General features: G+C 43.9%; 1 protein-coding gene across 2 annotated transcripts; it reads left to right on the top strand.

Moving 5' to 3' along the window:
* The first annotated feature begins 7,805 nt into the window (after positions 1–7,805).
* On the top strand, positions 7,806–16,379 carry G6PC1 (glucose-6-phosphatase catalytic subunit 1). Of its 2 annotated transcripts, none has more exons than XM_047093589.1 (5): positions 7,806–8,106; positions 10,425–10,534; positions 11,725–11,830; positions 12,462–12,577; positions 14,781–16,379. In XM_047093589.1, the coding sequence occupies exons 1-5, from the start codon at positions 7,877–7,879 to the stop codon at positions 15,290–15,292; spliced, it is 1,074 nt and encodes a 357-aa protein (XP_046949545.1). In that variant the 5' UTR covers positions 7,806–7,876; the 3' UTR covers positions 15,293–16,379. The 2 variants fall into 2 exon arrangements, with proteins under 2 accessions (XP_046949545.1, XP_046949546.1); XM_047093590.1 differs by having other exon boundaries at positions 7,877–8,106; positions 10,425–10,540; positions 11,808–11,830; positions 14,781–14,796.
* The last annotated feature ends 9,120 nt before the right edge of the window (positions 16,380–25,499 follow it).

A 25,499-nucleotide genomic window follows, 5' to 3' on the forward strand; every position in this document is an offset into this window, starting at 1 on the left:
ATGGGACATCCAGGTGGTGTCCAAGAGGGGCCCAACATCATGCTATGGCAGGAGGAAGAGGAGAAAGGAAAGAAGAGCTTGCTGGAGTCGCACTGAACACAGAGCAGGTGAATGTTTCAAGGTGGCCGTCACAAGTGTCAGTGAGACGGTCATGGTGACTTCCCAGTAGAGCAGAGGAGACTGACATTGCACGGGGTTGAGGAGTGAGCAACAGGCTTCCTGCTCTCCGGAATTCAAGGTTGGAGAGATCCCCTGGACTTACGTGACCCCAGTGCCACCCTCCTTCAAACCTTCTAAAGTGAAGGAAATCTTTAAAATCCTAAAAATAAAACAAACAGTGTCTTTCCCTTTCATCCTAGAGGAGGGAGGCACGCAAGAGTCTCCCTGCCTTTCTCCCTGTCTCCTGCCTGCTGGCCAGAGATCGGGTGCTGTCAGGACTCGTGTCCAGGGAGACAGGCGTTGGCGGGACAGACGGCTGTTTATTTCCTAGCAGAGCCCTGCTGTGTTTTCATAGCTCAGAATAGTTCCTTGGCCCTCTCCAGGCCTGGGGGGTGGGGAAACCTCACTGTTTATTTTCAGGACAATTCTGGGCCTCATCTCTTCCTCTTTCTCTGCACTGTGGTCCTCATTTGGGAATTCTCAGAGGGGGGTAAGGTGTGGGTTAAGAAGGTCCAAGACTACTGATTTCCTAATTATCTCCCCCCGGCTAGGCTCCGGAAGAGGGAAGGCCTAATAACTGACTTACAACATGGTGTTTTTGTTGGGATAAAAATTCTGCAGCCATTAAGAAAGAGTTGATTAGAGGACTACTGGGTGGAGCTGGGGGAGAAAAAGAAAGGGGGGGAGGGAACAGGGGGAGGGGATGGCCCCCTCCTCCAACCTACATCTGGGCTGGATGCCAGCATCCGTGCAGGGAGCTCGCTGCCACTGGAGATCCCCTGGGGTTTCTCAGTGCTCATCAAGTCTCGGCTGGGCTTCGGCAGCCCTGGTGTCTGGAAGGTGCCCAGAGGTGGGTGGAAGAACTGCCTTCACTGAATATTCCTTCAAACTCTGAAATTCTAAAAACTATGTGACTACATTACTTTTTTTTTTTTTTAAGTCATCTCTACACCCAGTGTGGGACTTGAACTCACTACCCGGAGATCAAGAGTCACACGCTCCACCGACCAAGCGTGCCAGGCGCCCCGTGACTACATTACTTTTGAAAATATTTTAATTAAAAAGATATGAATACATTTATCTTTTCCTTCTGACACTAATGAATCATTTACTTCTGTTAGATTATTAAAAGTCAGGCACCGCCTCACTGGAGTCCCTTTCGAAGGAGCACCTAAGACTCAGAATGTTAACGCTGAGTGTTATTACTTAATTGTTGACAAAAGTAAAACCCAGGCAACTCTAGTGACTCAGTCAAGGTCACACAGCCCTTTAATCTTCCTTTGTAATCTTTTCTTTTCCTTTTAAATCTTAGTGGTAGCGGTGGGGGGGGGGGGGAGGGACAGTCTCCTGGGCTGCCTGCTGGAGGCCTGAGGGTGTTTCTGAAAATCTTCTAAGGAAGACCAAGACCCTCCTTCTGCCCTGCACCCCCTCACCTCACTCCACTTCCCACCAGGCTGAGAGCCCTGGCTGCGACCTGACTTGGTTTCCCTCCCCTCCTTCTTTCCTTGGTCCCCTGGATTCTTTGAAAGAATCCAGTGAGTGGAAGCAAGGAGGGACAGCTGTTTGAGGCTGGATTCTCAGCTTGAGTCACATTTCCCGTCTCTCCTCAGACAGCCCCTCTTTGCTTCTGAGCTACGGACCAGAACAAAGGGGAAGATGAGCTTTTTGCAAAAAGTTCTGACCAGTGTTTTGGAGGCTTACTTCCCTTGCCTCTGGTGTGCACCATCAACAAAGTTTAACCCCTGGTGGGGGAGGATTGCATTTGACAGCAGGAACTGTCCTGAACGGTCACGTGATCTGGCAGGGCCAAAGGGTTGAAGAAGAGTGGGAGAAATGTCTACCACCCGGCGGTGAGGGGGCTGGTTGACCATTCGTGGAAACAGGATATTCTCTGGAAGAAGCAACAGCTCCTTTGGGGAGGACGGTTGAGCAAGATGGGGGCAGGCAAAAGATAGGAATCTGTGATTCCTGCAAAAGTTCTGATGATTCATCATATGTTAGTAGAAGACAGACCTTAGGGTGGCAGGAGAAAGGTAGTGAGAGGGGAGTTCTTAACTGTTTACAAAGAAGCAAATGCCCTCCAGTGTTTTTCTGTGGACAAAATGTCCAGCCCATCCTGAGACATGAACCATGCTCCCCCAGCCTGGTCAATCGATGCACAGTTCAAGGTCCTGAAGCTGAACTTTCTCACCAAGCCAGAGATAAGTCAGCCATTTTCACTGGTTGACAATGATTAATCCATATCTCCCTTTACCTGTTTTTCCCAACATGTTTTTGTAAAAAATGAACTGGGTCACTCGCTTAAAAGGTGACAGCAGTCAATCCAGCCAGTGTCTACTGTCTACCCATAAACACCTACCCCCAGTGATCACTTGGTAGGGGGGGGGGGAAACCCACCCAAAAAACAAATAAAGAAATTAGAAAAAAATAATAAAGCTATATCTTGTACAGTTTGGGCCATTACCCTTCAGAGAAGTCTACCCCGCTCAAAGCTCCAGATCAAAGCTGGGTTTTGCATCCCTGCTACAGTGTGTAGACAAGACCCTCGCTAGTGATACGAGGTAAAGGCATCTCCTTCCTCAACAGAGCCTGGAGCCCCGACCAGAATACAGGACTTGGCTGGAAGTGAAGTCAGAATTTCTTCTTGGTAAGAAATGCAGTTTTTGGATGAGGTGTGTGGTGAATTCTGGCTCCTTTTCCTCTTTACTTTCCTGTCGGCTAATAAACTTGTTTGAGTGAATGAGTCAACCTTGTTCTTGGAGAAGAAGGTGCCAGGACACTGGAAGCAGCTGTGCTTTTTTAGTAGCAGACCAGACTGTACTTTCTGGCCCCTTTCCTTCATGTTCTTCCCAAACCAAGATCTCCAAGCCTCTGAGTTTCTGTTTGTGGAGAAAGTGCCTGAGGAGTGCCCGGCTAGTATACCTGTCAAAAAAGGGCCTCTATAATTTTCCATTTTCATTGCTTCCCAGACTCAGCTGGTCATTTCCCCAGAAGGCTTAGTAAGTCTTGAGTCATCTCCACTGAGGACAAAATAATAAGGACTCTGAATCCACTGAGGACTCAGCTTTGGTTTAAGGATCCCCCAACTGACATAGCTGTTGAATACCTGACCTCTCTGCCCCACTACATTGTCAAGGTCTCCCGAGAACACAGGGGATTTGACTCTGGATCCTCAGAGAGCCAGGCAAGTTGCTTTACTCAGGAAACGTTTGTTTAGTTAAACTGGGAAGCTTCTTGAAGAAGCTGACAGGAGGTAGGGGAAATGATGGAACCCTGCCTCTGAGAGACAGGTCTTCAAATGAGTGGATCCTCACCCAAATCTCTAGCAACTCAAATGCTTTCTCCACAGTATTCACCTCAAATATCCACAAGTCCTTTGAGGATCTGAGAACTCTACAATGTCTCTCTTCAGTCAGCTTTCTAGCTGACAGATTTCTAGCTCAGGTCTTTTGGGGCCTCATTTTTTCCTGCACATGATACAAATTTGCCAGAGGCAGCAGGAAGGAGCTGGAGGGTGGAAAGATAAACACTAGCAAACGGTCTTATGATGTACACAATTGCTCTGACCAAGAGGGTCCCCCTCCCTGGCAGGCAGCCTGCCAGAAGGCTGCCCCGTGTACCCAGAAGGGGGTATCAGCTCCATCTTGACTCTTTATCAGCACGAACATTCTCTCTGTGGTTCCTCCAGAAGGTAAGGCTGTCCACTGGCTCCCCATCTGCTGAACACATGATGGAATTCCACTCAACTCAGAGTCTCTGGCTCCTAGCAACCCTGTGTAGACCCAGACAGTGGCCTTTGAGTGTTTGGTCAGAGGAGCTGCCCTATTCACCCTCGAATCACCTCAGATCATAAAAACTCCAGGGATCACCACAATAGTTACTCAATACTTTTGAGGAAGGCTTATCTGAGTAGAAAGAAGGGGCCATCTCTTCTGATGGGGCCTACTGTGTGTGGCCTCACAGTCCTGACAACGCAGAATGCTCTCCTCCACAATACTTCCAAGTACATGCCCAACTGCATTGCCCCCACAGTCACCACGACCACCATTACCAGCTCTCTAGGCTGGAGGTGGCAGGGTAGGGTTGCTTGGACCAGCAAAGACAATGTGGTCAAGGGCAGTTGGAGTTGGCTTGAGCTGGGTGGGAGACCAGGGGAGGTGGGGATGAAACTCCAGATCATACCTCCTGGATGATGTTTTAATCATTTCCAGCATGGAATGTTGTCAACCTTTGCTACAGACTCATTGGATCTGAGTTTCTTTTCCTTGTCCCCGACCTACCCTTTACAAGGCAATATGTACTTGCTGAAGGGAAATCCAAGCAAGTTTGGAAAAGCTTTATTCCCAGTAGCTCTAATCCTTGAAAATGTCAGTCTGTCACCTGATTCAGCCTCTGCTCCATTCAGAGTTTTAGGTGACCCAAGTGTGTGAGGTTTTGATCTGTGCATTGCTACATAATGATTTCTGCTCGTGCAGGTGAGCAGGTAGCATTGTTTCTCATAACTTGGTACTTGTTACTTTTATTTATTCTTTGTTTATATCCAGGACTATAACAAAATTGTATTGACTTCCTGGTGACTATTTTATACATATATAATATAAATAAAATAAATATATAATATATATAATATATAGATATTTATAATCTCCAACTACAAATGAAAGAAAGCTCAAAATACAGAATCCCCTAAAGAAGATGCAGATTAAAACCATAATAAAATATCACTTTACAGGGGGGCCTGGCTGGCTCAGTCAGAGGAGCATCTGACTCTTGATTATTGGGGTTGTGAGTTCAAGCCCCACACTCGGTGTAGAGATGACTTAATAAGTAAATACTTTAAAAAAGATATCAGTGTGGCCAACTAATCTTTGACAAAGCAGGAAAGAATATCCAATGGATTAAAGACAGTCTCTTCAGCAAATGGCGTTGGGAAAACTGGACAGCAACAGGCAGAAGAATGAACCTGGACCTCTTTCTTACAGATACATAAAAATAAACTCAAAATGGATGAAAGATCTAAATGTAAGCCATCAAAATCCTAGAGGGGAAAGCAGACAAAAACCTCTTTGACCTCGCCCGCAGCAACTTATTACTAAACTCGTCTCCAGAGGTAAGGGAAACAAAAGCAAAAATGAACTCGTCAAGGTAAAAACTTCTGCACAGCGAAGGAAACAATCAGCAAAACTAAAAGGCAACCGACAGGATGGGAGAAGATATTTGCAAACGACGTATCAGATAAAGGGCTAGTATCCAAAATCTATAAAGAACTTATCAAACTCAACACCCAAAAAACAAATAATCCGGTGCAGAAATGGGCAAAAGACATGAATAGACACTTCTCCAAAGAAGACATCCAGATGGCCAACTGACACATGAGAAAATGCTCAACATCACTCATCATCAGAGAAATACAAATCAAAACCACAATGAGATCCCACTTCACATCAGTCAGAATGGCTGAAATTTACAATTCAGGCAATGACAGATGCTGGTGAGGACGTGGAAAAAGAGGAACCCTTTTGCACTGCTGGTGGGAATGCAAGCTGGTGCAGCCACTCTGGAAAACAGTATGGAGGTTCCTCAAAAAAATTAAAAGTAGAACTACCCTCCGATCCAGCAATTGCACTACTAGATATTTATCCAAAGGATACACATGTGCTGTTTCAAAGGGGCAAATATCATATGACTTCACTCCTATGTGGAATTTAAGATACAAAACAAATGAACAGAAGGGAAAGGAGGCAAAAATAATATAAAAACAGGGAGGGGTACAAAACGTAAGAGACTCTTAAATATAGAGAAAAAACTGAGGGTTGCTGGAGGGGTTGTGGCTGGGGGATGGGCTAAATGGGCAAGGGGTATTAAGGAGGATACTTGTTGGGATGAGCACTGGGTGTTATATGTAGGGGATGAATCACTGGATTCTACTCCTGAAATCATTATTGCACTATATGCTAATTTGGGCGTAAATTTAAAAATATAATAATTAATTAATTAATTAATTAATTAAAAAAATCACCTTGCACCTGTCAGAATGGCTAAAACAACAACAACAACAACAACAACAACAACAACAACAAGAAATAACAAGTTTTGGCAAGGATGTGATGAAGAAGGAATTCTCATGCACTGTCGATGAGAATAAATGCAGCCACTGTGGAAAACAGTATGGAGGTTCCTCAAAAAATTAAAAATAGAAATACCATATGACCCAATAATTCCACTACTGAGCATTTACCCAAAGAAAGCAAAAACACTAGTTCAAAAAAGACATACACATCCCTATGCTTATTGCAGCATTATTTACAATAGCCAAGATATGGAAGCAAACCAACTATCTATCAATAGATAAATGGATAAAGAAGACACACATACACACACACACACACACACACACACACACACACACAGAGAAATATTACTCAGCCATAAAAAAGGATGAGATCTTGTCGATGACAATGCAGATGGACCTAGAGGGTGTTAGGCTAAGTGAAATAAGTCAGACTGTGAAAGACAAATCTCATATGATTTCACTCATACATGGTGGAATCTAAAACACAAAACAAATGAATAAACGGACACAGAAAGCAGAATCAGGCAGAAAAATACAGACAACAAATTGATGGTTGCCAGAGGGGACAGTAGGGAGGGACATGGGTAAACTGATTGAAGAGGAATAGGAGATACAGACTTCCAGTTATGGAATGAATAAGTTACAGGGATGAAAGGTGCAACATAAGGAATATAGTCATTGACATTGTAATAGCATTGCGTGGAGACAGATAACAGCCACACTTGTGAGCACAGTGTAACGTCTAGAGATGTTGAATCACCACATCGTACACCTGAAACTAATGTAACATTGCATGTCAACTATATCCGAATACATTTTTTCAAAAAATAAGCCCTTTCCCTAGTCCCCATTGACCAATTTGCTGGTGGTTTTATTTAGAACCATACATTCATCACATTGTTTTTGCAGAAGCACACATTCATTCTACTGTTTAAATTTATGTGTTAAAACCCCAAAGGTCCTAACTTGAAGGACATTAAATGAATTAATCAGTGCATTTGAAGATGATTCTTTTCCTGCCCTAAGAGATACAGAGCCAATGCTGGGAAGAGGGTTTGATCTCCCAAATCAGAGGCACTTCATAGACTCTATGCCGTTAAGAAAGGCCCAGCAAGGTGAGGGCTCCCAGTACAATAGAATTTACTGTATTTTAAAAGTGATACTCTTAAAACATGATAGCTAGAGTACCAAGACTTTTCTTTGTCCTCAGATAAGTGCACTTGCAGACAGGGAATCAGGATCTTTGCAAGAACCATGGCAGATTTAGACTCTGTCCTGTGTCTCTGGCTGGGTTTCGGAGCCAGGAAGGCAGCCCCTGAACTATGAAGCAGCATGCCAAAGTTAATCATTGGCCCTGCCGAGTACATGGCAGATCAGGCTGTTTTTGTGTGCCCGTTTTTCTATTTTACGTAAATCACCCCGAACATGTTTGCATCAACCTACTGGTGATGCACCTTTGATCAATAGATTTTAGACAAAAGTGGTTTTTGAGTCCAAAGAGCAGGGCTGGGTTGACCTGCAGACTGGATACAGGGTGTATAAAAACAGGGGCAAGGCACAGGCTGATAGCAGAGCAATCACCACCAAGACTGTAATAACTGCAAGGGCTCAGCTGAAAGGTGCCCGAGGGGCCACGGAGTGAGGATGGAGAAAGGAATGAATGTTCTTCATGACTTTGGGATCCAGTCAACGCACTACCTCCAGGTGAATTACCAGGACTCCCAGGATTGGTTCATCTTGGTGTCCGTGATTGCAGACCTCAGGAATGCCTTCTATGTCCTCTTCCCCATCTGGTTCCATCTTCGCGAAGCTGTGGGCATTAAACTCCTCTGGGTAGCTGTGATTGGAGACTGGCTCAACCTCGTCTTTAAGTGGTGAGTAAGAGCCAGACAGAGAGGAGATCGGCAAGGGAAGAGGCTGGCATTCTCTCTGGAAATGTCTGTCCATCGGAAGTTGCCTTCTCCATGCTATTCGGGGAGCTACAGGTTACTCCCCTCTTGACTTTGGATCATCTACATAAAGAGGGAAGACAGAGAAAACCCTGTCAATGAGTTGAAGATACAGGCAAGGCTATTTCATATGGATGGAAGGCCAGCTGGACTTAGTGAAAAGTCTGAAATTCTAGCTTATAAGCAAAGAAGTACAGTTTTATTACTTTGAAGCAGAATAGGTAATGTAAAGATAGATGCAGGAAAGAAGAAAGATGATGTAGGAAATCAGGAAGCATGTAGATAATTTAAAAACCTATTGCATGGACAAATGAGAAGTAACCCAGAGAACTGGGCTCCAACCCTTGTTCAGCCACCTACCAACTCTATGTCCTGGGCAAGTCAAAGCAACTCTCTGAGTTTCTGTTTTATAATCTGTAAACTTAGGTTATCTCTGGGACCTTAATAATAATTCTAGTTAACATTTATTCAACATTTAGTAGGTACTAGGTCATGTGCCAAGTGCTTTTCTATGGGATGGTTACTACTATATTACAGATGAAGAGACAGAGGCACTGAGTTAAGTGACCACAACTAGATCAACATAGACAGTCAATGTCAGAGGCAGCATTTAAGCCCAGACAAGCTGGTTTCAGAGGACAGCCTCTTAAGAACTACGTTATGTTCAGTGCTGATGAATTGACTCTCTCAGGGAGCAGGAGGAAGCCCTAATTTTAGTGTTTGTCAATTTCTGCTGTATGTATATGTGTGTGTGTGTGTATTGTGTGTGTGTGTGTATACACACACACAATACACACACACACACACATACACACACACACACACACACACATATATATATATATATATATATATATTCCCATTGGGGCCACTTTCAATCTACTCATCAGTCAAGCTTGCAAAAATCCTAAATATTTCTCAATTGTTAGCCAGTACCATCGGACTCTAGAACATCACTGGTTTGGCTTCTATTTCCTCATCTAGACAATAAAGAGATTGGGCCATCTAAGACCTTTAACATCCTTAAAACTGTCTATGTCTACTGTCAGGTAATTCTGAGACCTTTTTAGCTCTAATATTCTTTAGTCATAAACAATAAAAGTCCTTTAAAAGTAGGGTAAAAAGTTGTCATGGGGCTCAGAGGCCCAAGGCATATTGATGTGGTTCTGAAACTTCTGTTGAAAAATCGACTAAGTTTTGTCTGTAATGTCCCCTTATTCAATAGCATGATCCTAAAAAGTAAACAGCTAAAGAGTTACTTCAAATATCTGATCTCGGTTGAAGAACCATAGATTTTCTCTGAGGTCAGAGTTAGTGACTGTCTTTGATTTCGGTGAAAAATCACTATTCCACCTCTGGAGTGGCTGACCTTTGACACCTGTTTCCACAAAGAAAAACGTGTCTAGTACTTTTAAAGGCAAAGTGGTTTGTGTGAGATGCCCTGTTCCAAAGCAGAGAGGATACAAAGCAAGCACTTGAAGCTATATATGTCTTTACAGACAACAATTCTTATAACAAGGAGGCCAAGTCTCCTGAGAGTGCTTCTCCCTAGAATGCTAGGGCACATTCTCTGATGTTAGAGGAAATCTAAGACTCCTGGAGGCCTGACGAAAGAGAATAGGGATCTAGAAAGATATGCAAGTCCAAGCTGCAAACTGTAATGTATGCATCCTTCCAGACAGATTCTTGCTGGGGTTTTTAAAAAGTCACATAGCTGGGGCACCTGGGTGGCTCAGTCGGTTGGGCGTCTGGCTTCGGCTCAGGTCATGATCTCACAAGTCTGTGAGTTCGAGCCCCACGTCAGGCTCTGTGCTGACAGCTCAGAGCCTGGAGCCTGCTTCAGATTCTGTGTCTCCCTCTCTCTCTGCTCCTCCCCTGCTCAGGCTCTGTCTCTCTGTCTCAAAAATAAATAAAAACATTAAAAAAATTTTTTTTAAGTCACATAGCTTCCATTACTATGGATTTTTCGGATCTTGGGTTTATTTATTTCTGTTTGAATAAATAATACATTCAAATATTCAAAATTCAAAAGTTATATAAAGAATGTACCAGAAAAAGTCTCCCTCCACTACCGCTCTCCAGCCACTCGGTTCTCCTTCTTGGAGGCAACCAAAGCTAACAGGGTTTTGTTTAGGATCGCATGAATCTTCTCCCCAAGCTACTCTCTCTTCTCAAAGGTGTGGGCTTTGAGCAAAAAAAGCGTTCTTTCAGTCACTCCAGACGCCGGGTCTGCTTTTTTACAGGATTCTCTTTGGACAGCGTCCATACTGGTGGGTCATGGACACCGACTACTACGGCAACACCTCCGTGCCACTGATAAAGCAGTTCCCAGTCACCTGCGAGACTGGACCAGGTGAGAGTCCCAGCCCCTGTAGAGACAGAAGCTGGGTGCATCTTGCTCACTGTGGACACCTATCAGTATTCATTGTAGATGAAGCTGTCTTTGAGGGGACATGAGGAGAGCCACTCCTTGAAGCTTTTGTCACGGTCTTCAATTGGGTACAACTCCATTCTAATTCAATTCAAGAAGGCCTTCTGAATAACATATTGCTGCTACACTAGAAAACGCCTAAGAGGGGCGCCTGGGTGGCTCAGTCAGTTAAGTGGCTGACTTTGGCTCCAGTCATGATCTCATGGTTCATGGGTTCAAGCCCTGTGTCGGGCTCCGTGCTGACAGCTCAGAGCCTGGAGCCTGCTTCAGATTCTCTGTCTTTCTCTCTCTGCCCCTCCCCCGCTCGTGCTCTGTCTCTGTCTCCCAAAAATAAATAAACGTTAAAAAATTTTTAAAAAAAAAGAAAAGAAATCACCTAATATTTCCAGAATATAAATTGTTAGTCCGGAGAGGCAAGGGCACTCTCCAAGCACTCTCATGAGAGTAACTGCATTATGGTCCTTGGTCCAGGGAAGGGAAAGCAGTAGAAGCCTGTGCCCCTGGCTATCCTTCCCCAAGGCCTGGTCAAGTAGATCTATCTTCCTGAGCTGACTGTACAACCCCCCACTGTGCTTGTACTTTACTAGTGACAACCAGACAGTTACCGTAAAATCGAATGATAGATTTCCTTTTTCAGTAGGTGGTGGAATATCCAACCCCTTTGCTCACCCTTAAGTCTTGGCTCTAGCCTCCCTTCCTCAGGGACCCTATCCCTGACTCCCAAACTAGGGCATGGACCTTAGTTATTTGTTCTCATAAGCCCTTTTTTCACTTCAGAGCATATTCATTCATTCAGATGTTATTCATTGAGCACCTCCTCTGTGCCAGACACTGTTCCAGAAAGTTGGAGTACCTCAGTGAATACAGCAGACAAAGATTCCTGCCCTGGTGTAACTAAAATTCGAGTGGTGTGCCATGGGTGTAGGCAGGCAAGTACAATATACAAAATCATAATACATAAGTAAAATATATAGGATGTTAGAAGATGATAATGAAGAAGAAGGAGAAGGAGGAGAAGGGTGGGTGGATGGATAGACGACATCCCCTAGCAGTCTCCCAGATGGAGACTTTTCACCTTTAGTTCATCCATTCATCTCTTCCCTATCCTTTAGGAAGTCCCTCTGGTCATGCCATGGGTACAGCAGGTGTATACTATGTGATGGTCACATCCACCCTCTCTATGTTTCGGGGAAAGAAAAAGCCAACCTACAGATTTCGGTAAGAACCCCCAGCACTGGGGTGTGGGTGGTGGAGGGCAGGAGGTGACTCTGTAACTGACACACCCCTTACTCTTCCTCACATTCCCCACCCCTAGCCCACCCTGTCTTGGGTTGGTCCTGAGCAGAGTTGTGGTATTTCTGCGGAGAGCAAACATTAGAGTCACAGAATGTCAGGGTTGGAAGGGACCGATAAGGAAACAAAGCCTAATATGGTAAAGGAGCTTCTCAGGGTCAGGTAGTGCAGTAGTGGCAGGTTTAAAACAAAAAAAAACAAAAACAAAAACAAAAACAAACAAACAAACAAAAAAACCATTTCTGTACGAACCAAAGAGTCACCTTGTTCAGGTTAAAATAGAAAGAGAAACATAAGACATTCCTGTTACAGGGGATTCCGAGAATACAGCACTGTGCAAACGCTTAATTATCAAACATAAAATATTTAACATTCACACATGTAAGAGCTCACCACGTGACACCAGTATCTCTGAGCTTTTGAGTACGGGCTTCAACTTACAAAAATTCCACTGACTGTACCTAAGTCTGCCAAGCGTCAGCATTCCTGCCAGAGCTGTTCTTTTTGCTGAAGGATCTGTATCTGGGCTCTGTTATGACTGCCTCTTCCGTTGCAGGTGCTTGAACGTCATTTTGTGGTTGGGATTCTGGGCAGTGCAGCTGAACGTCTGTTTGTCCCGAATCTACCTTGCTGCTCATTTTCCCCATCAGGTTGTCGCTGGAGTTCTATCAGGTATCGGCTGCTCTGGCTGTCTCCCTTCCTCCCCTCCTGTACCATGTCTCCCAAACCAGGACAAAATCCCAGCTTTCCAGCCATGTTCTGGGCATAACCAATGCTGTTAGCATTTCAGTGGGTTGAAAGTCAAGGGTGAGCAACTTGAAACTATTCATTTCTATAGAAGTGCCCAGATCTACATAATTAAATATGCTTCAGAAACGCTGCAATACATCAAGTTAACTTACCCACTTGAATTAACATGAAATTTTCTTACTTTAAAAAAAAAAAAGGTTTTCATGTGTATTTATTCCTGAGAGAGAGAGGAACAGAGAGGGGCAGAGAAAGGGGCAGACACATAATCCGAAGCAGGCTCCAGGCTCTGAGCTGTCAGCACAGAGCCCCATATGGGGCTCGAACACACAAACCATGAGATCATGTCTTGAGCTGAAGTTGGACGCTTAATCTACTGAGCCACCCAGGTGCGCCTAAATTTCCTTACTTTGTATATTCTTTATTTCTTACTGGTCTTTGAATGGAAATGGCCCCTAGTTTAGTTTTAAGGGAGTCTACCAAATTAGCAGTGTCCTAGAAAAGCTCTTTATTTGGGTAAATTAATTTGCAAACCCACTGTTGGGTTTTCTTATAAGGTCAGAGTTCTTAATACAGTTGATACTTGAATGATGCAGGCATTAGGGGCATTCACTCACACACACACACACACACACACACACACCGAAAATCCACATATAACTTTGATTCCCCCAAATTTAACTACTAATAGCTTATTGTTGACTGAAAGCCCTACCGATAACATAAATGGTCAACTAACACATATTTTGTATGTTATATGTATTATATCCACATTCTTACAATAAAGTAAGCTAGAGAAAAGAAAATGTTACTAAGAAAATCAGCAGGAAAAGAAAATACATTTATATTACTATACTGTATTTATTTTTAAAAATCTGCATATGGGGGTGCCTGGGTGGCTCAGTCGGTTAAGCATCCGACTTAGCTCAAGTCATGATCTCATGGTTTATGGGTTCGAGCCCTGTGTCAGGCTCTGTGCTGACAGCTCAGAGCCTGCTTCAGATTCTGTGTCTCCCTCTCTCTCTCTCTCCTCCTCCGCTCACGCTCTGTCTCTCTCTCTCTCAAAAATAAATATTCTTTTGAATCTGCATGTAAGTGGACCCACCTAGATCAAACCCAAGGTCAACTATACTTCTGTTTTCTTAGATCCCATTAATAAGGGGCAGAAAAGACTTAGGTTAAGTGTAAGAAAGAATTTCTTTACTTTGTGGGAGGTACTGGAATATAAGACCTTAGGGAAATTGTAGAATGTCCCCCCTGGAGATGGGTAAGAGCAGAATACAGTAACATTACAAGAAGAGTGTTGAGTACAAGGGAGATAACAATTTCATGACAGCCATAATTGTAATGTAGCATTGAGTACTGGGTGCCATATTTGAGGAAGAGCCCAGAAGCCATGTTATATGAAAGACCTGAGAATGTTTAGGTTAGAGAGGAGAAGAACTGTCTTCACATGTGTTAACAAGGCTCTAGATTTACTTAACTCCTATGGAAAGAACTGAGATCAACAGATGGCATTAGAGGGGCCACATTTCAGTTTAGCACAAGGAAGAACTTTTAAAATAATCAAATCCATTCAGGGTTACCTGGGTGGCTCAGTTGGTTGAGCTCTGGCTTTTGACTTCAGCTCAGGTCATGACCTCATGGTTCCTGGGATCGAGCCCCAAGTCAGGCTCTGCATTGTTAATGCAGAACCTGCTTTGGATTCTCTCCCTCCTCTCTCTATGCTCCTCCTCCACTCATGCTGTCTCTCTCTCTCTCTCTGACTGTCTCAAGATAAACATTTTTTAAAAATTGAATCCATTCAAAGATGAAATGGGCTGCCCAAATGGGAGTGAGCTCTCCATACCTGTGGACATTCAAGTAGAAATATGAGAACTCCCAACAGGAAATATGCATGAAGTAGGAGAATGTATGTGACATGACTCTTCCATTTGAAAGAGTCTATGGCTGAGGACAGACTGGAGTTACATACGGGAATAAACCAGGTGACCCTCTGTTCTAGCGTCTGTGATTTAATGCCACAATGGCAGGATGGATGATATGTCACCCATTGCTCCAAACCCACCCATAGCTGAAGGTTCAGAGTCTTCCCCAATTTTTCACTGTCTTTCTTTCTTCCACTCAGGCATTGCTGTTGCTGAAACTTTCCGCCACATCCAGAGCATCTACAATGCCAGCCTCAAGAAATATTTTCTCATTACCTTCTTCCTGCTCAGCTTTGCCATTGGATTTTACCTGCTGCTAAAGGGGTTGGGTGTAGACCTCCTGTGGACACTAGAAAAAGCCAGGAGATGGTGTGAGCGGCCAGAATGGGTCCACATTGACACCACACCCTTTGCCAGCCTCCTCAAGAATGTGGGCACCCTCTTCGGCTTGGGGCTGGCTCTCAACTCCAGCATGTATCGGGAGAGCTGCAAGGGCACACTTAGCAAGTGGTTCCCATTCCGCCTCAGCTGTATTGTGGTCTCTCTCATCCTCCTGCACCTCTTTGACTCTTTGAAACCCCCATCCCAAATTGAGCTGATCTTCTACGTCCTGTCCTTCTGCAAGAGTGCAGCGGTGCCCCTGGCATCTGTCAGCCTCATACCCTACTGCCTTGCCCGGGTCCTGGGCCAGCCAGACAAGAAGTCTTTGTAAAGGATGTGGAGTCTTCAGTATTCAAAGTCAATGACTGTGCCAACGATTGAGGATGGCTAGGATCTTCTGCCAGCCTGTTTTGTGGCCAGAGGTGCTAGAGTCAGCTGAGAAAGCCTTGTCTGTTAAAAGTTCGGTCATTCTGGATTTTTCCCTGAAGACTTGCTTGTTCTTTTAGACATACAAAAGCAAGACTTCCAGGAAGGGTCAGCTCATCATCCCAGGTGGGAGATCCCCACTGAAAATTTTCTACCTGTCCCCATCCTTACCCAGACAAGGGAAAGGAGCAGTGAATTTGATAGGGAAAGCAGGACCATTAAGGAAGACTTTTTAGGATCTTGCGTATCATGCAATTTATGTTAAACAATACCTAAATGGCTTTGTTCATATTTGAATCTTTAGGTAGGGACTCTCAATAGTGGGGGACCAACTTAAAGTCTAATTATAGGTAGTTAGTGGGGTAATTCTGCTTCTTGTATTTTTCTATTATATATCTGTGGTCATTGTATTTACGAGGCTTTCTGAATGGCCACAGAGACCTAGATTTGTACTAGGTCGGAGCATTCAGGCACAGTCAGCTTCTCTTCTATCACACTAGATCTTCCTCCTTGTTAGCTCGGCTCTGCTTTCCCTAGAATTTTCCACCAGCCCCACATCCTGTCGGATGCTCAGATGCCTAAAGGCAACTCTGGGTAGTGCTTTGTATGGTTTAGTTAAGTTCTGAAATCTTGGGCAAAAAGGCGAGGAGAGGGCAGGGAGAGACAAGGATTCCTCTCTCCAAAAGGTCACTCCAATGTTACTTTTGATTCCTAGAGGGTAAATATGACTCCTTTCTCTATCCCAAGCCAACCAAGAGCACATTCTTGGAGGAAAAGTCAGCTCTTCCTTGTCTGTTCTTCAGTCTCAGTTGATTTGTAGAATATGCCTTAAAAAAATGTTAAAGTCTATTTATTTGAGAGTCCTTGTTTTTGCTACTAATTATAGAGTTCGCCATATATTACCATTCACACCAATCATCCTGGTCATAGCATCTTTGAAAAGAAAAATATATATGTGCAGTATTTTATTAAAACAACATTTTATTTAAGAATGAAGTCTTACTGATTACTATATTTTAGATGCCATGTGATCTGAAGGTTCTAATTCTGGCTCAGCTAAATTTCTAGCTCTTTCTCTATTTCCCTAAACAAATAATTTAGTTTCTGTGTACCTATGTTTTCCCTTTGGAGAAAGAAAATCTTGGGCTGGCCAGGAGTCCCAGTAGAGCTGGGGGACATACAAGGTGTCCACGGGGGCACAGATAGGGTTGAGTATATCAACATAGGCACAATATCATTGGCCAAGATTGAGCATTAGTTGCCAGACCACAGGTCAGCATGAGCTGTTCTAAGGGATCAAATTGCAACTTAAAGGCAAACAGACAGGATCATTACCAAGCGAAGCAATCAGGGAATGTAAGTCATAGCAACAGAAAAAGACTGGGTAGACTCTGGAATCCAGTAACCCAGCATCAGCAAGCAGCAAGGTTGGGGGTTATAGTTAAAGAAAGTCTAAACAGAGCAAGTCAAAGCAGCAGAGAATGCTCACGGGAGCTACTTCAGTTTCCCCTCCTATTCCCTACGATCCCCTATGATCAATTTCATCCTAGGTCCATGGTGCCTCTTCCAAAGGCCTGGACTCATCAGCATAACCCTGGATCTACTGGGGATGAAATGCTCACTCACTTCGGAACTTTGGAACGTGTATGTTTAGGAAAGTTTAGTCTTCCTACTGGATTTGGTTTCTTCAAGGGCACGAGGCCCCTCAGAGACTCTGTCTTACCAAGGGAGACTCTGTCTTACCGAATGGTGTTGTTCTCTCTAAATTGAACCCCAGTGCTCAGGCATGACCCCGATCCTTGATGATTTATTCATTCCCAGGGACCAAGTCCAGATCCCTTGTAATAGGATTCTGGCAGAGAGTAAATAATGTCCCTACCCCTGACGGTTGGTGAGGTTGATAAGGACACATAACCGATAAAATTTATTTTATCTATTTACTTACTATTTGCCAGGCTCTGTTCTATGCATTTTATTTATTTCTACAATTAATTCACTTAATTCTCCCAACATCTCTGTGAGGTGGGTGCTATAATTTACCCCCACATTAGGTGTGAATAGCGCAGAGATGGTAGGTATCTTGCCCAGAATAATGAAGCAAACCAAGTCGTCTCAGGACACCTGGGTGGTTCAGTTGGTTAAGCATCTGACTTCGGCTCAGGTCATGATCTTGTGGTTCACAAGTTGGAGCCCTGCACTGGGCTCTGTGCTGACAACTCAGAGCCTGGAGCCTGCTTCGGATTCTGTGTCTCCCTCTCTCTCTCTCTGCCCCTTCCCCACTTGCACCCTGTCTCTCTCTCACTCAAAAATAAACAACAAAAATATTAAAAGAAAAAAGAACCAAGGACCAAGCCGTCTCACTACAGAGTCCACGCTCCATCCTGTAGCCCCCTCACACTCGTGGATGCCAGTAAGCCTGGCAGCTGTTTCAAGCCATCCTTCGGATGCCAGATACAACTTTTAATTCAGACCAAGGAATATTTGTTTTCTTATGGTCAAAGGAATTCCAAAACTTAGAGTGATCCTCCCAGTGAGTTAGAAGTAGTTTTCAATGCCAATTTCAAAGCAATTGAATTGGCAAAGCAATGCCAATTTCAATGCAATTTCAATTGCCAATGTCAAAGGCAATTTCATAAAATAACTATTGAAATAGGCATAACCATATTAGTTTAACTAGCTCTTTCTTTCAAAAAAAAAAAAAAGACTTGGGGCGCCTGGTGGCTCAGTCGGTTAAGTGGCCGACTTCGGCTCAGGTCATGATCTCGGAGTTTGTGGACTTAAGCCCCACATCGGGCTCTGTGCTGACAGCTCAGAGCCTGGAACCTGCTTCGGATTCTGTGTCTCTCCCTCGCTCCCTGCCCCTCCCCCACTCCTGCTCCGACTCTTTCTTTCAAAAGTAAATAAACATTTTAAAAAATAACAATAATAAAAGAGTTTAAAAGTCACGCTCAGACTATCTGGGTCAGACAGTAAGTGACTTACTATTTCTACAACTGAGATAGAACAAGAAGACAATTACCACAAAGAACTTTCGGTATAGAGCCCTGTACAAGGGTAGAAAACAAAGAGATGTTGTGAGGACCATTTAGGTCAGAGAATCCCCAGATATGTGATTGCTACCTTTCTTTGGGAAGGGCAGTCTGAATTTGTGATGCGTGAGCAGAAAGATTGTCCATGATCAATTCATAACAGCCAATAGCCAATGTGTTAGCACATTCTGATCACGGACCGTCTGCCCAAGTTACAGAGGTATGTTTGCTTTAGAAATGACTTTGTGAAGGGATGCCTGGGTGGCTCAGTTAAGCGTCTGACTTCAGCTCAGATCACTATCTCATGGTTCATGAGTTCGAGCCCCGCATCAGGCTCTGTGCTGACAGCTCAGAGCCTGGAGCCTGCTTCAGCTTCTGTGTCTCCCTCTTTCTCTGCCCTTCTCCCACTCCCACTCTGTCTCTATCTCAAAAAATAAATAAACATTAAAAAAATAAGAAAGAAAGAAATGACTTGTGAGTGCTCAGGATGGAAGTCAATGCAAGTGATCAATGACAGATTTGAACCAAGATCTATGTCATGTTATAGCATAATTTGATAGATTGTTCTAGCAGTCTATCAGTTTTGAAGAGGTACATTTAAGGATCACACACACACACACACACACACACACACTATACGATTGTATTATTGGCCTAGGAAAATAGACCCATTAAGAAAGTGCAGCTTCTGCTGCTGTGGTCAGTGCTGCTGCACCACAGAGAGATTACAGGCTGAGGGCTTTGGTTTTTAATAAAATTTATAGTAGTTTTTTTAAAATTTATAACATCTTTATTGAGATATAATTCACATATCATACAACCCCCCCCCTTTTTTAGAGATAGTGCCTGAGAGAGCAAAGGAGGGGCAGAGAGAGAGGGAGAGAAAGAATCCCAAACAATCTTCATGCTGTTATCGCAGAGCTCGATGTGGGGCCCCATCCCATGAACTGTGAGATCATAACCTAAGCTGAAGTCAAGAGTCAGACCCCACCACCCAGCCCCCCTAATTCACCCATCTGAAGCATACAATTCAATGGGTTTTAGCATCTTCAGAGAATCGTACAACCCTCACCACAAATCAATTTTAGAACATTCTTGGTCACTCTGTAGAGAAACCTCGTACCCATTAGGAGTCACTTCCATTTACCCCCACTCACCCAGCCCTACGCTACCGCTGATCGACTTCCTGTTTCACAGATTTGCCTGTTGCAGACGTTCGATATCAAAGGAATCATACAATATGTGACCTTTGTGTCTGACTTCTTTCACTGAACATGATGTTTTCAGGCTTCATCGGTGTTATAACACGTATTAGTACTACATTGTACGGATATACTAAATTTTGTTGATATGTTCATTAGTTGATGATATTTGGGTGGCTTCCACTTTGAGGCTATTATGCATGATACTGCTGTGAGCATTTGGGCACAAATTTTCGTGTGGATGCATGACTTCTTTTCTCTCGGGTACATACCCAGGCGTGGAATTGCTGGATCATACGGTAACTCTGTTTAACCTTTCAAGGAACTGTCAGACTGTTTTCTCAAAAGGCTTAGCAAAGGAAAGTTTTACAGTGTTTTTGTTTCTGCCATCTCTTTGGATTTATGACTCTGAGAAGCATACCTTGTGTGATAGCTTTGTCTAATTCTTTGCTCTAGAAGAGTTTCACAGAAGGATTGATGAGGGGCTCAGATTTTACATGATGAAATGTCCGTGGGCTCTTGCTGTTTTTGTTGGCAATGGCTTTATTGTGCCAGCGTGCATTCCAGGATCGTTTCTTTCGAAGGCATGTCTGGATATTTGAAGTTCCAATCAACTGGCTGGTTGGTTGTAACTGGTTGTTTGTCAAAGTTTGCCGACTTGTTTCCTGAACACCGTGACTTTAGCTGCTGAATTATTAATATCTATTGATTGCGTTCTATAGTAATCACTGAACTAGGACAGATGACTTTAAGGCCTCTATGTAAATAAAACAGGACAACATCATGTGTAACCAAGGGTTTTTCAAGAGCCTCTTAAGAATGGAAAGCACTCTGGCCAAATAGCCTTCAGATAATGTTGTTAAGGAAAGAATTGACTAGAAATGGTAAGAAGGAGCAGCCGACAGAAGTCACTTCCATTAGCGAACCAAGAACCTAATTAATCTGGAAGAGAAACTAGCAATTGCCTAGTCCGGTGATGGGCAGCCCAAAACCCAAAATCTAACTTCAGAGTGAAAGATTAAAAAGCTGCCTCTGGAGCAAACAGAAAAAGCAGAAACCCATAAATACAGAGAACAAGCTGGTGGTTGGCAGAGGGGAGGCCGTGGAGGGGTGGGTAAAATGGGTGAAGGGGAGGTGGGAGGTACACTCTTCCAGTTATAGACCAAATAAGTCAGGGGATGAAAGGTATAGCATAAGAAATATCGTCAGTGTTATTATAACAGTGTTCGATGGTGGGGCGCCTGGGTGGCTCAGTCAGTTAAGCAGCCGACTGTTGATTTCAGCTCAGGTCATGACCTCACAGTCATGGGATCGAGCCCAGGGTGGGGCTGGGCTCTGTGCTGACAGTGCAGAGCCTGTTTGAGATTCTCCCTCTCCCTCTGCCCTTCCGCCCCCTCAAAATAAATAAATAAACTTAAAAAAAATAGTGTTATATGTTGACAGATGGCAGCTACACTTGTGGTGAGCATAGCGTAACATAGAGACTTGTGGACTCACTCTGCTGTGTCAACTATACCTCAATAAAAAATCGAGGTGCCTGGGTGGCTCAGTGGGTTAAACATCCAACTTCCGTTCAGGTCATGATCTCGTGGTTGGTGAGTTCGAGCCCCATGTCGGGCTCTGTGCTGACAGCTCAGAGCCTGGAGCCTGCTTCAGATTCTGTCTCTCTCTCTCTCTCTCTCTCTGCCCCTCCCCCAAACTGTCTCTCTCTCTCTCTAAAAAACAAATGTTAAAATAATAATAATATAGATTTTAAAAATAAAAGAAAGAAAGAAAAAGAAAAGAAAAAGCTGCCTCTGGGCTGCTGCTTCTTCATAAAAAAGAAAAATGTCTAGGGGCACCTGGGTGGCTCGGTCAGTTAAGTGTCCGACTTCAGTTCAGGTCATGATCTCACTGTTCATGCGTTCAAGTCCCACATCTGGCTGCCCTACTGTCAGCGCAGAGCCTGCCTTGGATCCTCTGTCCCCCCCTCTCTCTGCCCCATCCCCATTCTTTCTTTTTACCTCTCTCTCTCAAAAATAAACATTAAAAATTAAAAACAAAAAAAAAAAAGAAAATAGTCTATAAATATTTTTATTTTTCCTGAATGGGGCCTTTTTTTTTTTAATTGCTCGCTATTAATCCTTTTCAAAAATTTTTTTCATTTCCTAGATCCAGAAATGAAGGCCTAGAGAGGCAAAATAGCTCCTCTAAGTTATATAAGTAACCTGTCCTCAGGTCTCCTGATTCTTAGCAGACAGCAGTCTCCCCTTCGCCTGCCTCCTGCCTTTCCTTGGGCTGCTGTGTCAAATGCAGCTGTTGAAACAGAAGTGAACAGCATAAATAAACAGCAGAGCCAGCTCACTGGAACCTGAACCAGGGTTGTCAAGCAAATGAAAGCCACAGCTACAATAACTGTGCTCAACGTGGCCTGTTCTTAATTACGTTATGCACGCCTCTCTGCCTTTGCTCTCAAACATCTTTCCAGGGCAGAAGTGTAACTACGGCAAGAACTATGAAGATTTAGGTTTTTGTTTTGTTTTGTCTCGTCTTGTTTTTTTGTTTGTTTGTTGTTTTTTGTTTTTTTTTTTTTGTAGCACATTTTTGATATTTTTCTTTCTTCTCGCCTCCATCTTTTGCTTTCCGCATCGCACGGTCATTGCCTTCAGACCAGCTGGTAGGACTCCTCTGGTTTCGGCTCCAACACAGGACTGGGAATTCAAATCCTTTGTTAGCTGCGTTACTTTCTACCCAGAAGCAAAAAGAAGAAAATCTAACTCCTTCCCCTCCATGCTGCACTGCTTGGACTCCTTGACTGGGGCATGCTGTCAGAATTCCATCTTCCCCACACTAACCTCCTCTTTAACCTCAGCCTATTGGCAATGCTGTCACTGACCCCTGCCTGATCACTCTTGTGACAAACGCAAATGAGCCTTTTGAGAGAGGTAATTTGGCCTAATTGATTTAATAGCCCAAGTAGCATAAATCAATTTTATTTATTTTGGTTATGTCTTTAGACTGCCAGGGCTCCCCTTACCCATCCACATCCCCCTCCCCCCCAATACAATGACTGCGAGGGAACGACAATGGCATCATCACTCCCTAAAAACTGCACCGAAACCACCATGGACACCAAACCTCCAAAGGGTTTCCTTGTCTTGGGAGCTTTGGGTGAGGCTCCCTCTCTCCTGACAGGTATCAGCGTTGATTCAGAAAAAGCTGACGAGAGCGGCCCATCTTTGATCTCGGTCTCCAAGCTTTGCCAACGGACCCACTCTGTACAGTGGCCGCCAAACTATTTTCTCCAGAACTATGCTCTCTCTCCTTTTCTACCTACAGTGCCCTGCACAGGCACAAAATATGCTTCCAAGAACTTCCAAAGGGTAAATGACCCCAAACATTATGATTGTCAGACTGGTGAGTTAATTCCTCAAGGTGGGGGATGGCTGAACTTAACCCATTTTAAGAAAAATGAAAGACCTTGGGGCACCTGGGTGGCTCAGTTGGTTGAGCATCCAACTTCAGCTCAGGGCATGATCTCACAGTTTGTGGGTTCGAGCCCCGCGTGGGCTCTGTGCTGACAGCTCGGAGCCTGGAGCCTGCTTCGGATTATGTGTCTCCTCTCTCTCTGCCCCATCCCCCCTCATGCTCTGTCTCTCTCTGTCTTAGAAATAAATAAAACATTTAAAATTTTTTTTAAAAAAAGAAAGAAGGTGCTGGAGAAGAGTTCAACGAGGGGAAGAGCCTCCCTCAAATTTTACTTGGGGCTAAGCCTCCTGGGAAATGACGGGCAGAGAACATGAAGCTGGAATATTCCATTGCTTCATAAATAGTTGATAATCCTGTGCTATTGCCCCAATACCATTATTTCCACACAAAATATCTCATAAACCAAAACCGATGGTTCTCAACGAGGAGGGATTTTGCCTCCCAGATGATATTTGCCATATCTGGAGACATTTTTTGGTCGTCATAATTGGAAGAATTGCTAGTGATATCTAACAGGCAGAGCCCAGGCAGGATGCTAATCATCCTACAAGACACAGCCCCCCACAACAAAGAATTATTCTCCCCCAAACGTTCACAGTGCCAGCACTGAGAATCCCTATAACAGACCAAAGAGAGGAGGAGAATCAATCACGGTTTACTTGAAAGAATTTTCTCCAGCGAACGGTTTTCAACTCAGCACCAGAGTACTGCTTTGCGAAGGGGCTGTTGGGCCAAGCAGCCCCTCCTCCAGTCCTGTCTCAAGTGGGAGATTTCTCGTGCTCAATTCTTTTTTTTTTTTTTAACATTTATTTATTTTTGAAAGAGGGAGAGAGAGAAGACAGAGTGCAAGCAGGGGAGGGTCAGAGAGAGAGGGAGAGACAGAATCCGAAGCAGGCTCCAGGCTCGGAGCTGTCAGCACAGAGCCTGATGTGGGGGCCGACGTGGGGCTCAAACTCACATGACATGAGACCGTGACCTGAGCTGAAGTCGGACGCTTAACCCAGTGAGCCACCCAGGCGCCCCTATCGTACTCAATTCTAACATCTTTCCCTCCGACAAGGTCAACTTGTTAAAGTAACTAGAGTCGTTGTATCTGGGTGCCTGGAAGTAAAACCGTTCTTGACTCCAGGCTTTTTGCAGAGACCCTGAAGCTGAACGTGTTCTACGTATCCACAAACGTGGCCATCATTAAATACAGGATTAAGGTATAGATGGGTTGGGAGTTTTAGCCAAAAAGGGTGAGATGAGTGAGGTCTGACAGGGAGCCACCTAATATAAGACTTTAGTAGACAAACCGCACTCACCCGAAAAGGCTCTGGATGTATTTAACATTGTTGTCAAATCACCAGGGAGAGGAATGAGTAAAACAAAACACATTCTTAGATGGGCAAACAAAGAATGTAGTTAAGACAAACTGCATAATTCTGGTGCTTAATTCCTCAGAGTTAGGGCTTGATTTATTTAAAGAAGGCAGAAGAGATGCTTCTTTGATGTCTCATTGCTACAAAACTCAGTGTCCGTTACTATTGCTACAACCTCCTGTTGTGTTTTTTTTTAATTTAAAAAAATTGTTTAATGTTTATTTAGTTTTGAGAGAGAGAGAGAGACAGAGCGCGAGCAGCGGAGGGGCAGAGAGAGAGGGAGACGCAGAATCCAAAGCAGGCTGCAGGCTCCGAGCTGTCAGCACAGAGCCTGATGCGGAACTCGAACTCACAGACTGTGAGATCATGACCTGAGCCGAAGTCGGATGTTTCACCCAGGCGCCCCTTAAATTTTGTTAATTGCTGATGAAAACAATCCTAATTGGATTGTGTCTCGCTGCACAAATTCAGATTGAGAAAGGAAAAAATTCAATCCCAGGCCAAATAGCCTTCTGAGGATGATGTTAAGAATCCACTAGAAAAACTGATTTTAAATGATATGTAAACTTTAAGAATAGTCCATTCCAGTGAATATGCTTCCTTGCTTTCTAGCAGTTAAATATTAACTCATATTCAAGATAAATTACTTGAAAAAAAAAAACACATTGAACCTGCCACAAATACTTATTCATCTCCTTCCTGTTTTGTACAGATCCTTGATTTCATGTCCTCTTAGCTTCTTGATGTGATTGTCCAATTTCCTACTCTGAATTCTCTGCATTCCCAGGTTTTTTTTAAAGAGAAGTGTCAGAGACACCAGGTGGCTCAGTCGGTTAAGCGTCTGACTTCAGTTCAGGTCATGACCTCACTGTTCACGAGTTTGAACCCCCGATGTGGGCTCTCTGCTGTGTGAGCACAGCCTGCTTCAGACCCTCTGTCTCCCTCTCTCTCCTCCCCTCCCCCTCACACTCTCTCTCTCAAAATGAATAAACATTAAAAAAAAAAAGTGCTAGTCTGCTGTAGACCTGACACTGTAATAGGAACTAAAGAAT

This window comes from Lynx rufus, unplaced genomic scaffold (genome assembly GCF_022079265.1).
Source record: "Lynx rufus isolate CCGP_SWC_20201006 ecotype Redwood Valley unplaced genomic scaffold, mLynRuf1.p SCAF_34, whole genome shotgun sequence".
Classification (NCBI taxonomy): Eukaryota; Metazoa; Chordata; class Mammalia; order Carnivora; family Felidae; genus Lynx; species Lynx rufus.